The 13,321-nt window shown below is 54.0% G+C and overlaps 1 protein-coding gene across 3 annotated transcripts in view; it reads right to left on the bottom strand.

Moving 5' to 3' along the window:
- NUP98 (nucleoporin 98 and 96 precursor) overlaps nucleotides 1-13,321 on the bottom strand; it is a 36,667-nt gene that overhangs the window by 3,587 nt on the left and 19,759 nt on the right. For all 3 annotated transcript variants that reach the window (XM_048292591.1, XM_048292581.1, XM_048292599.1), the window contains 10 exons: nucleotides 12,799-12,963; nucleotides 9,693-9,869; nucleotides 8,532-8,682; nucleotides 7,211-7,631; nucleotides 6,169-6,398; nucleotides 5,597-5,866; nucleotides 4,433-4,590; nucleotides 3,417-3,560; nucleotides 2,005-2,147; nucleotides 1,283-1,504 (listed from right to left, as the gene is read on the bottom strand). In XM_048292591.1, the coding sequence (XP_048148548.1) occupies nucleotides 1,283-1,504; nucleotides 2,005-2,147; nucleotides 3,417-3,560; nucleotides 4,433-4,590; nucleotides 5,597-5,866; nucleotides 6,169-6,398; nucleotides 7,211-7,631; nucleotides 8,532-8,682; nucleotides 9,693-9,869; nucleotides 12,799-12,963 (2,081 nt within the window). The remainder of the gene's footprint in view (nucleotides 1-1,282; nucleotides 1,505-2,004; nucleotides 2,148-3,416; nucleotides 3,561-4,432; nucleotides 4,591-5,596; nucleotides 5,867-6,168; nucleotides 6,399-7,210; nucleotides 7,632-8,531; nucleotides 8,683-9,692; nucleotides 9,870-12,798; nucleotides 12,964-13,321) is intronic.

Here is a 13,321-nt window from a genome sequence, read left to right as displayed (position 1 = left end):
ACGGTGTGCCAAGGCCCAGAACAGTCACACAGGGTCACTCACACCGTGCCAAGGCCCAGAGCAGTCACACAGGGTCACTCACGGTGTGCCAAGGCCCAGAGCAGTCACACAGGGTCACTCACACCGTGCCAAGGCCCAGAGCAGTCACACAGGGTCACTCACGGTGTGCCAAGGCCCAGAGCAGTCACACAGGGTCACTCACACCGTGCCAAGGCCCAGAACAGTCACACAGGGTCACTCACAGTGTGCCAAGGCCCAGAGCAGTCACACAGGGTCACTCACGGTGTGCCAAGGCCCAGAGCAGTCACACAGGGTCACTCACGGTGTGCCAAGGCCCAGAACAGTCACACAGGGTCACTCACACCGTGCCAAGGCCCAGAGCAGTCACACAGGGTCACTCACGGTGTGCCAAGGCCCAGAACAGTCACACAGGGTCACTCACGGTGTGCCAAGGCCCAGAGCAGTCACACAGGGTCACTCACGGTGTGCCAAGGCCCAGAGCAGTCACACAGGGTCACTCACGGTGTGCCAAGGCCCAGAACAGTCACACAGGGTCACTCACACCGTGCCAAGGCCCAGAGCAGTCACACAGGGTCACTCATGGTGTGCCAAGGCCCAGAACAGTCACACAGGGTCACTCATGGTGTGCCAAGGCCCAGAGCAGTCACACAGGGTCACTCACGGTGTGCCAAGGCCCAGAGCAGTCACACAGGGTCACTCACGGTGTGCCAAGGCCCAGAACAGTCACACAGGGTCACTCACACCGTGCCAAGGCCCAGAGCAGTCACACAGTGTCACTCACACCGTGCCAAGGCCCAGAGCAGTCACACAGGGTCACTCACACCGTGCCAAGGCCCAGAGCAGTCACACAGGGTCACTCACACCGTGCCAAGGCCCAGAACAGTCACACAGGGTCACTCACGGTGTGCCAAGGCCCAGAGCAGTCACACAGTGTCACTCACACCGTGCCAAGGCCCAGAGCAGTCACACAGGGTCACTCACGGTGTGCCAAGGCCCAGAGCAGTCACACAGGGTCACTCACACCGTGCCAAGGCCCAGAGCAGTCACACAGGGTCACTCACACCGTGCCAAGGCCCAGAGCAGTCACACAGGGTCACTCATGGTGTGCCAAGGCCCAGAGCAGTCACACAGGGTCACTCATGGTGTGCCAAGGCCCAGAGCAGTCACACAGGGTCACTCACGGTGTGCCAAGGCCCAGAACAGTCACACAGGGTCACTCACACTGTGCCAAGGCCCAGAACAGTCACACAGGGTCACTCACTGCGTGTCAGGCTCGTGCAGCATCACGAACACGGCCCATTCCCACAGCCCCTCGCTCTCCAGCTGGGCAGCATAGCTGGTGTTCAGCACCCCCCAGCTCTGCTGGGACAGGTGGGAGTAGTTCAGGGCCCGGAGCACCTCCCACAGGTGCCAGCTGAGGCGGAAATCCAGCGGGTCAGAGGTGACACTCCTGGGATCCAGCAGCTGGTCAAGCTCATAGGACCTGGAGAGGAAAACAGTGGTAACTCCAAGAGCTGATTGTGCCCACAAAATCAAATCCAATCCCTTCCCTTCACCCACCTCCATGTGTGTGATTTATATCGGTGTGGGTGTTTGGTTTTTGTTTTGTAAGAAGAAAAATAACAGTATTTACTACTAAAATTCCTTTGAGTCTGCACCCAGACTATCACCCCTTTTCCTCTGTAGGTGCTCCCCTGCAGATTTCTCACTGCCTTCAAAACAGGCAGCTACAGAGAAGCCTTCCCGCACTCTTCAGACACAGAAAGGATCTAAAAAGCCCACAGATGTGCCCCAAAGCCTAAGGTTCCCCATGTCTACCATCCCCAGGTGTGACACCACCTTCTGTCAGGGGGTACATGTGGGGCTGATTTTGGACTGCTCTAAGCAGTTCAGGCTGATTTCATAGCCCTGCTTTGTGAACTCAGGAAGTCACTGACTGATCATGATTTTTCTAAATACTCATTGAACTCTTTGCCCACTTACCTGTCACTGTAGAGCTTTAACAAATGGAAGCAGACATCTCTCAGGGGCCTTCCTGCATTGTCATCTTCTTCAATGACACACCCAGAATCTTCCAGGTAAGGAGGCAGAGGACAGCAGGCGTATTTTTCACACTCTGAGGTGTTCTAGGGACATAGTTTTAACAGTAAGTTTAAGGATAATATTCTGACCAAAAATGAATTCCACAGCTCAGCAGGCTCAGGAGAATCTTTCTGCTCCAAAGAAGGTGCAACCAACTGCACCTGCAGTTGGAACCTCCCCAGAACTATGGACCAACATGAAAAACCTGAACCCAAAATGCTCTGGCAGGTTCATGTCTCACACTGAGCTCTTACAAACCCCTGCCTGGAGGTACAGCCAGCTCTCACACACAGCCTGTATTCCTGAAGGATTTTATAGCTGGAAAACCACATAGGGCTTGATGAAATGAAGCAGGTGCATCCCAGTGAGCCTTCTCTCTGTAGCTAAGCAGGGTCTGGGCAGCCAAGAGCAGCACTGAACTCACTGAGTCAGTCAGAACAGTTTAACTGAGAACTTTCACCAGAGCTGAGTATTTAGAAGTGCTGGACACTGTACACAGAGAACACTAAATATTGAAGCAAGCATCAGTGACAAGATTCCAGACTTGCTGCTGTGCTTAGGCTGCCTTGAGGATGGAGGGCTGAGCTGGCTTTAGTTAAATCATTAAACATGTTTTTCAGCAGAACCCTTTGTCCTGCTGCACAGAGAGCTGAGAGCTCTGCAGCAGCACTCAGGGCTCTGCATAATGCATGGAGCCACACGGGGTGTGGGACCAGGGCTGGGGGGGCACACACAGGGTGTGGGGCACCACAGGCTGCTGGACAAGGCAGCTGAGGGTTAATGATCCCAGTGGGAAAACAGGCTGCCTGGCTCAAAAGGGCCTTCCTGCTGCTGGCCACTGTCCCTCTTCCTAATTTTCTCCAACCGTCAAACAGCTAGACAAAACCTGGAAACACTCCATAAATGAGTTTTCTCCACAGAATTTATGATTCTATAGAATCACAGAATGGTTCAGGTTGGAAAGGACCTTAAAGCCCATCCAGTGCCACCCCTGCCATGGCAGGGACACCTCCCACTGTCCCAGGCTGCTCCAAGCCCCAATGTCCAGCCTGGCCTTGGGCACTGCCAGGGATCCAGGGGCAGCCCCAGCTGCTCTGGGCACCCTGTGCCAGGGCCTGCCCACCCTCCCAGGGAACAATTCCTGCCCAATCTCCCATCCAGCCCTGCCCTCTGGCACTGGGAAGCCATTCCCCCTTGTCCTATACTCAATCCCACATTCAGCGATTCCTGGCTGCTCATAGGAGCCTCTGTGCCCCACCAGACAGGCAGGAGCAGCCTGAAGGGCTCCTTTTGGGCAGGAGGGAGTGACCCACCTGAAAGGCCGACTCGTACATGGCCAGGGCCTTGGAGATGGACGCCGTGGGGGGCAGCAGGTACCAGAGGTGCACGGCCACGCAGCGCTTCCAGTCCAGCAGCGAGCACACGTTGATGCTGATCCTCTCGGAGAGCCGCCACACCTGGGGACACAAACCCTGCTCAGCCACAGGCCTGCCTCACGGGCCGGTGAAACACAGATTTAGAAGAAACATAAAGATTTTAGTTACAGGCTAGCTGTGTTGGAATGGGTGGAATAGGAAAGAATTTGAGCCCAGTGAGAGTTAAATAAAATAGTTTGGAGAGCTGGACCTGAAATAGGGTTTTAGATGTTAGTAACTGATTGCCAAATAACTGATGATCTGTCATTTGCATGTTTGTTTAGCTGTGCTTAGAATTAGGAATAAAACATTGCTAAGTTGGTGTAGGGAACAAGGACAACTACCAATTTCCTCCCTTGGTGGGAACCCGTTCAAAAGCCACGCAAAAAGAAACTTAGAGGTCACTAAAGTAATTAGGATTGTTAAAGCTCAGAAAGGCAAAAAGGTCAAAATGAGGAAGATGAGTTACTTCATCTTTCTTTAGGACCACTGACCCAATTCAAGACCACCGACTCCATTCAGGACACACACTATGCATGCTTAATGACATTTAAGCTCATTTCCATATGAAGCGGAGAATGGGAGGTGTTAATGTTATGAATATGCATTTGTATTTTGGATATTCATAATATTTGGAAATAAAAGGTATCGTGTTTGCTTGGATCGGGGCCCTGCGTCTTAGGGAGCTATCCCACGCAGTGCCCGGTGCCAAATCAAACATGCACTTTCTAACTCTGAACTGTTAGAGAGTTTTTGTCCATCTCAGTTGGATATCGATATGAGATCGATATTCATATGTGGGTACCTCACCGGGTGTGCAGCAGCAGGAGGTGGCCCTGGGCAAGCAGCCCCCTCCCTGCACTGCCCGTGGCTGTGTGGGGAGGGCTCTGAGGGGCTCGGGGGTCCATCCTTACCGGCTTCCCCGCCAGCAGCGCGAAGAGGCGCAGCCGCTCCTCCTGGATGAAGCGGTCGCTGTGCAGGCGGTGCCAGTCCACGAGCTGCAGGGTCAGCAGGTCCCGCACGGGCTGGCTCCCGGCCAGCTGTGACAGCAGCAGGGCCAGGCGGTGGTCACCTGCAGGGACACGCTGTGAGCCTGGGACACGGCTGCACACCCGGGCTGCGGGCACAGCTTAGAGCCCAGGAGGCTTTGGGTTGGGAGGGATCCTGAAACTCATCCCATTCCAGCCCCTGCCATGGACAGGAACACGTTCCACTAGACCAGGCTGCTCCAAGCTCCATCCACTGGGGGATGGAACACTTTCAGGGATGAGGAGGCCACAACTCCACTATTTCTTACAAAATAAACCACTCCATAAACGCCTGGGAAAACAGGACCAGGAGGAGGAGACAGAGGAAGGGGTAGAGCAGTGTCCTCAAGGGAGACAAATGAAGTTTAATGTGAGCTGGTATAACAGACAGGGATAAAACCTGCCATAAGGCTCTGAAAATACATGTTTTTAACCCAAATGTAAAACATCTGAACAGAAGCTCAATTAAAAAGAAGATTCATTAAAAATTCAAAGGAGTGACTACAAACACTCCCAGTTCCAAATGCAATCCCCAGCAGCACTTCCTAACTGGGGGTAGCTGACAGAGCCAGAGTGAGGGGGACTGGGGACTCCAGCAGCTCCTACCCAATCTTCAAGGCCAGGTGGAACGGGGCTTGGAGCAACCTGGGATAGTGAAAGGAGTCCCTGCCCATGGCAGGGGGTGGGGCTGGATAATCTTTAAAGTCCCTTCCGACCCAGCCCATTCCATGATTTTGTGGTCACTGACAAGGGAACATTCCACATGCAGAGCAGCTAGTGACTATGAGCTCTCAGAGTTTAAACTCTCTTTGTGCATCTCCTTCCTCCTCTACACAAAAGCTGAGACTTAAAGAATCAGGGAATATCCTGAGTAGGAAGGACCCACAGGGATCACCCAGTCCCACCCCTGGCCCTGCCCAGACCCCCCACCAATCCCAGCCTGGGCATCCCTGGCAGCGCTGTCCAAACACTCCTGGAGCTCTGGCAGCCTCGGGGCCGTGCCCATTCCCTGGGGAGCCTGGGCAGTGCCCAGCAGCCTGGGGTGCTCACCTGCCTGCTGTGCCAGCCTGCAGGCCTCGCCAATCCTCTTCCCGGTGAGGCAGCTGAACACGGCCTCGACGTGGCTGCCGTGCCGGGACAGGGACACCTCGTCCTCGATGCGTCCGGCCGCCGTCTCCGAAAGCCAGCGCGAGAAGGCCCTGCGGCGCTCCAGGGCCAGCACGTACTCACTGGGCTCCTCCAGGCTGGCCTCCAGCTCCTTCAGGTTGCCCCAAATAGCTTCACATAACGTCCAGGCCAAGCACCAGTGCTTCACAACGGCTGTGGGGACACACGCCCAGCATCAGGAGTGAAAGCACAGAACTCAGAGGGGCTCATGTGATGGTAACCCTGGCAGGTTCATTGCCCCACCCTGGAGGGGTCACTGTCCCCAGTGTGTTTGGAAGGGGCTTCCAGGGAGGCTTGGAGTGCCCGTCCCTGGAGATGTCCCAGGAAGGGCTGGAGGTGGCACTCAGTGCTCTGGGCTGGGGACAAGGTGGGCATCGGGCACAGCTGGGCCTGGCTGGGCTAGGAGGGCTTTTCCAGCCTAAACCACTCTGTGAAAAGAATCATTTCATACTCACTCTCTGCCACAGTGGGATCCTCAGATGCTTTCCTGGCCCAGTCAGCATAGTCATGGATAGCAGAGACCCCAGGATTGGGGGCCAGGAGGGGACAGGGCTCATCCATATGGACAGTGCTGTGCTTCAGCTTTATCTCCAGAGGGGTGAGATACAGCTCCTTGTCTCTGTCCATCTTCCATTGCTCCAAGCTCAACTTTTCCACATGAACCTTGAAAGGGGATTCTGTGAGTCTGGAGGAAAAGAGAAGACAGACCAGGTAGCAAATGTCCTGCATGTTCCCCATGCAAGTGGAGCAGCTCATCCTGCAGCTTGTCCTAATTAACATGACAGTAAAACATGACCCAAGGCACAAAGATCCTGGTGAGATACTGGGATTTGGAGCCAGGCTTTGGGACCCTGAACAACCTGGGGTAGTGGAAGGTGTCCCTGCCCACAGCAGGGGGTTGGATCAAGATGGTCTTTAAGGTCCCTCCCAGCCCAAACCTTCTATGTGGCGAATAAACCGTGACTCACTGAGCTCTCCAAAGGCAGCGAGCACACCTTCACCCCAGCTCATTCCTCAGCACTTCAGATATGCTGCAGAACATCCAGACAAGCTTTTGGCTGCACTTAAATGGTGGGACTGGGCTATATTCCAGTCAAGTTCAGGTATGGAGACCCTAAAGCCTGTGTGCCACTGGATGCACAGGCAGAATTGAAGGTGTCTGGGAACTGAGAAGCTGAACAAGAACTTCCTCAGGTAGGGCAGATGTCCTCAGGGAGAAAAGAGACTGGAAGCTTTCTGGACAACAACTCCGAACTTTCTCTGTAACCTCGTGCTGGGTGACAGTGCTATTTGGTTAAAAAAAGAAATCCTCTTACTATGCTATTGCAGGATCTGACAGAGATGCTGTTGTGGAGAAGAGCCATGGAGGAGATCTCCACGGCTAACACCATCCTGCACCACTCCTGCACGTCAGAAGGACAGCGAGCCGCAGGCAGGATCCTGTCAGCCACCAAGAGCGAGCATGCCACACCCACCCCGAAGGAAGCCACTACTCACGATTTGGGAGCCACGGGAGTCGGCAGGAATCCATATTCCACGGACTCCAGCTGAGCATCTTCCACTTCACTCGAGCCACTCAACTGATCTCCACAATTGACCAGTGTCCAGTTGGGTCCCCAACCAACACGGAACGAGCGCCCCATGAAGAGTCCCATATCCATCAGGAGCTTCCCTTTTCCATAGGTGATGGACCTCTCCAGAGGGACGAGCCCGCGCTGCCTGCGGACCCCGACTGCCTTCACCTGCACCTCGGGCACTGCCGGGGGCACAGCGAACGCCGAGGCCAGCGGGGACGCCGCTGACCACAGGGCAGCAGAGGGGGGGCTGCCCAAAGTCCTCGGGCCCTTGGCATCTGCCACAGCAGCACTCGGTGCTTGGAAAAGGACATTGGCAAACTTGGATTGCAGCAGCCCAGCAACTGGTGGGGAGAAGCAGGAGGAACGTTTCAGTGGAAGGGCACATGGATTTCAGGGGAGATTCTGGCACACTGGGACATTGAAAGGGATTTCTGGAATGCCTGGAATTCCCAGAGCAGCCAGTGGCAAACATTTGGATGGTGTGACGGGAACATGGAGCTCAGTGTGACTGTCTGCAGTGCTGAGTCCTGCTGACCCTCCAGCACTGCCCAAAGGAACACATGGGGTGCTCCCAGGAACGGGAAAGGCACAGCCCCACCCCAAACTGGGCCGTTCCCAAAGAAGTCCCTAATTTAATGTTGGAATAGGGACATCAGACCAGAAGTGGGGTGTCAGACACGGATCAGCAGGGCTCACGCTGGCCCCACACACACCTCAGGTCTGTTCCTGTCAATCACGTGGGCTTGGAATTGATTAACAGATATGAATTAATGGGTTTTCTCAATCAGGGAGCATCCTCCTGCTTGTTCCCAGAGGTATTCCTCAATATCCCTAAGGAAAGCACCATTTAGTAGGTGCAGCACTGGGTGTAAGGGGCAAGGTTTGGGCACTGGGGGAATCTGGCAGGGGCTACCCTGTGCTGGGCACAGCTGGTGCCCACAGCAGACCCACCACAGGCCACCTCCAAACCAAGCTGCAAAGTTGGTGCCTCTGGGAGATCTTAAAAAAAAAAAAAAAAAAAAAAAAAAAAAAAAAAAAAAAAAAAATAGCCAAAAGAGCAGTGCAAGCATCAGAGGAGGAGGTGAGGAGGTGCTCCAGGCACCAGAGCACTCGCAGCCCTCAGGGCAGGGGTGAACAGAGGAGGAAGGAGTGGCAGGAAGGAACTGCTGCACACCCCGGGATTTTGCCTGTTCATGTTAAAATGCAACTTTCTTCACACAATCTGTGGTTTCTCACCATACCTGTGTGTCTTTTCTGTCCTTGTGATTTTGAAATGGGAAGCCTCGGGGAGCAGATCTCTTGGGAAGTGTCCATCTTGACAGGCTGCTTCCCAGGATAATCCAGGATCAAATCCAGGTCGTCATCATCAGCAAGCAAGGAAGCTTTCATGATCTGAGCATGTGGGAAGCCAAGCCAGAACATCAGCAATCCCTCCCACAGCAGCAGCTCACTAAGCTCATCAAAATAGCTCTTCCCACCCAAAAAAACTCCTACGTGCAGCACATGACCAAACAACACAGCCATGCTGCAAACATTCCAAGGAACGGTGGAGGCACAGCTCAGGCTCGTCGCCTGATGGATGAGGTTTTACAACTACTGGTTAAATCAGTGCACAGGACTTGCTGGGGATGGGGGTGACATCCCAAAATAATCCTGATTTCTTAGATCTTAGCTCTGTCTGCTGTTTGTCATCTTAAGGAATAACTTCTGTCTATTTGTTATTACACATAGAAGCCTAAGAGTGTTCAAGGTACTGTGCTTCCACAAAAATTACAAAGGCCTGGAGGGCCAGGAGCCAGGGAATGGCTTCCCAGTGCCAGAGGGCAGGGCTGGATGGGAGATTGGGCAGGAATTGTTCCCTGGGAGGGTGGGCAGGCCCTGGCACAGGGTGCCCAGAGCAGCTGGGGCTGCCCCTGGATCCCTGGCAGTGTCCAAGGCCAGGCTGGACATTGGGGCTTGGAGCAGCCTGGGACAGTGGGAGGTGTCCCTGCCATGGCAGGGGTGGCACTGGATGGGATTTATGTTTTTTCCCCAACCTTAACCTTCTGTGGTATTGTGAAATAAAAGCATCAACACCAAGCCCCAAACCAAGACCAGTTATCCCAACACCTTTTTCTCCACCAAGGGAGAAGGGGCCCAAGGCAGCTGCTCTGGTATTAGTTCAGCTTACTGCAGTGCCCACACTCGAGTTCTGGCTTTAAGGTGTTTCACATCAGCACTGAGCCTCCCACGTGCGAGGCTTCCCCCAGAACAGCGAGATGGGCTGTGTGAGCTCAATCCCACACCACGGGATCATTACAAGCTGGTGTGTGAATACCCTTGGGGAGGCAAATCCATCCTTGAGAAGTGCTCCACTTCCCAAGCCCTCTCCTGGGGAGGTCAAGGGGCAGGAGGACACTGACCTGCAGGACGTAGGGGTTGATGCCCTGGGTGGATGCGATGTGGGTGGATGCCGGCACTGCCTCCTGCTCCTCTGCCAGGGCGTCCTCTGCCAAGGGCTCCTGGGCTGGCTCCTGGGTGATGTCGGCCATGTCACTGTCCAGCTCCACCACCCTGCCCAGCTGCTCCAGCTCCGGGGGCTGCGGATACAGAGGCCACGTCACACCCAGAGCACAGCTCTGCCAGGACAGCCACAGCCGCAACCATCACCTGTGGGTGCTGCGGAGCATTCCTGGCTCTGCCAAGGTTCCACACCAAGGTCAGGGATGGGCACACAGAACCTTCAGGGTGTGCCATACCAGGGAAGGAGCAGTCCCAGATTAGCGGTGCCCTCCTGGAGCTTTCCCAGTTCCGCCACTCAGTTTAGGAAACTGCTCTTCAGCTTTCCAGTTCTCACGTGCCCAGCGAATGGAGAGCTCTGTGTGTCCTGCCTCCCTCCCCTCCTCCCAAATCCATCCCCACGTGGCACAAATTCCAATCACAGAGCCTGCTTTCCACAAAGAACTGCATTTTACATGGTTACTGGGAGGGTGGGCAGGCCCTGGCACAGGGTGCCCAGAGCAGCTGGGGCTGCCCCTGGATCCCTGGCAGTGTCCAAGGCCAGGCTGGACATTGAGGCTGGGAGCACCCTGGGATAGGTCCCTGCCCTTGGCAGAGGGTGGGACTGAATGGGCTTTTAGGTCCTTGCATCCCAAACCATTCCATGATTCCATGGCTAACTCTGCTCACTGTCATGGGCTGTGCTTTTGCCCAGCTCACTCTGTGGGACCTGAGCTCCCACGTACTGGTTTGGCTCCAGTTTAACCAACCCATGACTCAGCTTCATGTCCTGTGAAAGCCTCATGCTTCCAGCTTCCCAGAAAAAACACAGCACAGACCACTGAAGAAAAACAGGAGTGAGGAAACCCAGGCAGGGAGTGTCCTGGGAATCGTGCTCAGGAATTAAGGAGCACACTCACAAAGCTGTGCTTAGCCCTGTAGAATCAGCCAGGATGGGGTGAAGGTTCTCAGCTGAGGCAGATAAAATCACCCTGGGGATCTGTGAGGACAGAACTGAGTGGCAGATGTAGAATCTGAGCCTGGCCCCGCATGTGGAACAGATTTACAAGTCAAAATATGGTTACAAACACACAAGTTGCACTGCTCCCTTCATTGGGCTTTAATGCAGCAGGTTCCCTTGCAACATTAATAAATTCATTAATATTTAAGTTAGTGAGGGAAGACAAAACAAAAACCAAGTCTAGATACAAAATGCTTCTTACAGCCCAAATAATAATATTGTCAGGTGTGTTCTGCACCAAGAGTTTGGAAAGTTTTAAGCAATGCTATGATGTTTCTTAGGGTTTTGGGAAACCAGATGATGTTTTTCCTTATTTCAGAAATTAAAACCTGAGTTAATGTTATGCAAGTCAGAAAGGTTAATGAAGCCGGAGGGGTTTTTGCTAAGTACACTGGAATGCGTAAGAATGTTTGAAAATACCAGAGATATTCCCAGTATTCCTGCAGGTTTAAAACCTCAGCTCTGGTCCCCCCAATCTCAACATGAAGCAGGAAGGGGAGCTGAAGTGGTGCTGTTGGGCAGCCAAGTGTGCAGCTCAAAATGCAAATAATTAGGGATCTGCTCCAGCAGAGGGATGAAGGAGTGGGTGTTAATTAGCCCAGGAGCTGGGAGAGCTGGAGCAGCAGCTGGCCACTACTCTGGGACTCTCCATGCAGAATCCAGCAGAGCTGGCAGCCCCCCTGCCTGCCCCAGCAGCAGGATGTCCTGCCCAGGGAGCAGACGGTGCTTCTGGAATTGCTGGACAGGGATCAGGCCCCTCTCACCTGCCTGGAGAGCTCTGCTCTCCTGCCACACAAGTGGCCAGCAGAGACTCACACTGAATGCCAGGGGAAAGTTCTTTGATGTTAGAAACACAGAACTGTTTGAGGTTGGAAGAACCTCTGAGCCCATCAAGTCCAACCATTCCCCAGCACTGCCAGGGCCACCACTAACAACATCCCCAACTGTCACATCCACAGGGCTGTGGAATCCCTCCAGGGACGTGACTTCACCACTGCCTTGGGCAGCTGTGCCAGGGCTGGACAGCCCTTTCCAGGAAGGAATTTTCCCAGTATCCAACCTGAGCCTCCCCAGGCACAACCTGAGGCCATTTCCTGCTCCACCCTCCTGTCAGGGACTTGTGCAGAGCCACAAGGTCCCCCCTGAGCCTCCTTTGCTCCAGCCTGAGCCCCTTTCCCAGCTCCCTCAGCCGCTCCTGGGGCTCCAGCCCCTTCCCAGCTCCCTTCCCTGCCCTGGACACGCTCCAGCCCCTCCAGGGCTCTCCTGCCCTGAGGGCCCAGAACTGGACACAGCCCTGGAGGGGTCTCACAGTGCCCAGCACAGGGGACAATCCCTGCCCTGGGGGACAATCCCTGCCCTGGGGCTGTGGCCACACAAGGGCTGGGACAGCCGAGGGCCATTGGCCTCTTGCCCACCTGGGCTCCTGGTATTCCCAGTGAATTGGATCAAACACTGCCTGTGGATTGAACATTCCTGTGTAAGATGGGCCCAGCACTGAGGATGTTTTGCAAAGGTTTAAAGCAGTCACATCCAACACAAATATGTTTACAAAGCCAGCATATAGCCAGCCTTACAAAAAGTATTATTTTAATAAAAATAGAGCACATTCTTAAAATAGAAAGCAGACAGTCTTGCACACTAATGGTGGTAAAGGCAACTGAGTGCACAGCATCACTGTCCAGGCAGGCAGCACACAGCGTTGGCATTACGGGCGTGCATTTAATAGTCACAAAAACAAGGGTTCTTCCAGAAGAGGTGCAAATCTGCCAAACTCAGACTAGAATTCAAACAAGAAACAAGGGTTGAAAGCCTCCCCGCCCCATCCTCAGTCTGCAATGTCAAGTGTCTCAAAGGAAAACAACATGCAGCCACTCAGCCAGAGTTCAGAAGAGTTTCTGTATGGCTTCACTCTCCAGATTCCAGGTTACTCCAACCACCCCCTTCCCAGGCACCAACTACTCTCCAAATTCCATGTCATCAACCCCCTTTAGTCACTGTTCTCCTTCTACCTGAGCTGGGGGAGCTGGTTTGCCATTCAGGGCCATCTGCTGGGGAGGCAGGTGCCCTAGGGGTGGCACAGGTGTGGTCTTTAACTTCTTGGTGTCCACTTTTAAAGGATGATCTTCCTCTTCCTCATCTGAATCTTGCAAGCCATACTTGGAAAAGTGTGCTACCTGTGTTAAGGAGAAGGACAAACATGTCACAGCTTGGAAGTGAGATTTCTGGAAAGCCTGAACACTGGGCAGGTGTAACTGTGCCCTATACAGGTGTCCTAAAACACACAGGGTCTTGGGACACCTGCAACAAATTCAGCCTCTCCACTGACAAAAACCACCCACACTAGGCAGGTCTGGGGCCACAGGTTTCACCACAGAACCGCAGTCTGGTTTGGACTGGGAGGGACCCTAAAGCTCATTCATTCCACGGGCAGGGGCACCTCCCATTAGTCCAAGTTGCTCCAAGCCCTGTCCAACCCAACCCTGAACACTCCCAGGAACGAGAAGCTGCTTTGGTGAGGACAGTTCTCACCAG

The sequence above is a fragment of the Corvus hawaiiensis genome, chromosome 2 (genome assembly GCF_020740725.1).
Source record: "Corvus hawaiiensis isolate bCorHaw1 chromosome 2, bCorHaw1.pri.cur, whole genome shotgun sequence".
Classification (NCBI taxonomy): Eukaryota; Metazoa; Chordata; class Aves; order Passeriformes; family Corvidae; genus Corvus; species Corvus hawaiiensis.
Note: the sequence above shows the minus strand (reverse complement) of the source record. Positions and strands in the feature narration are given on the sequence as shown.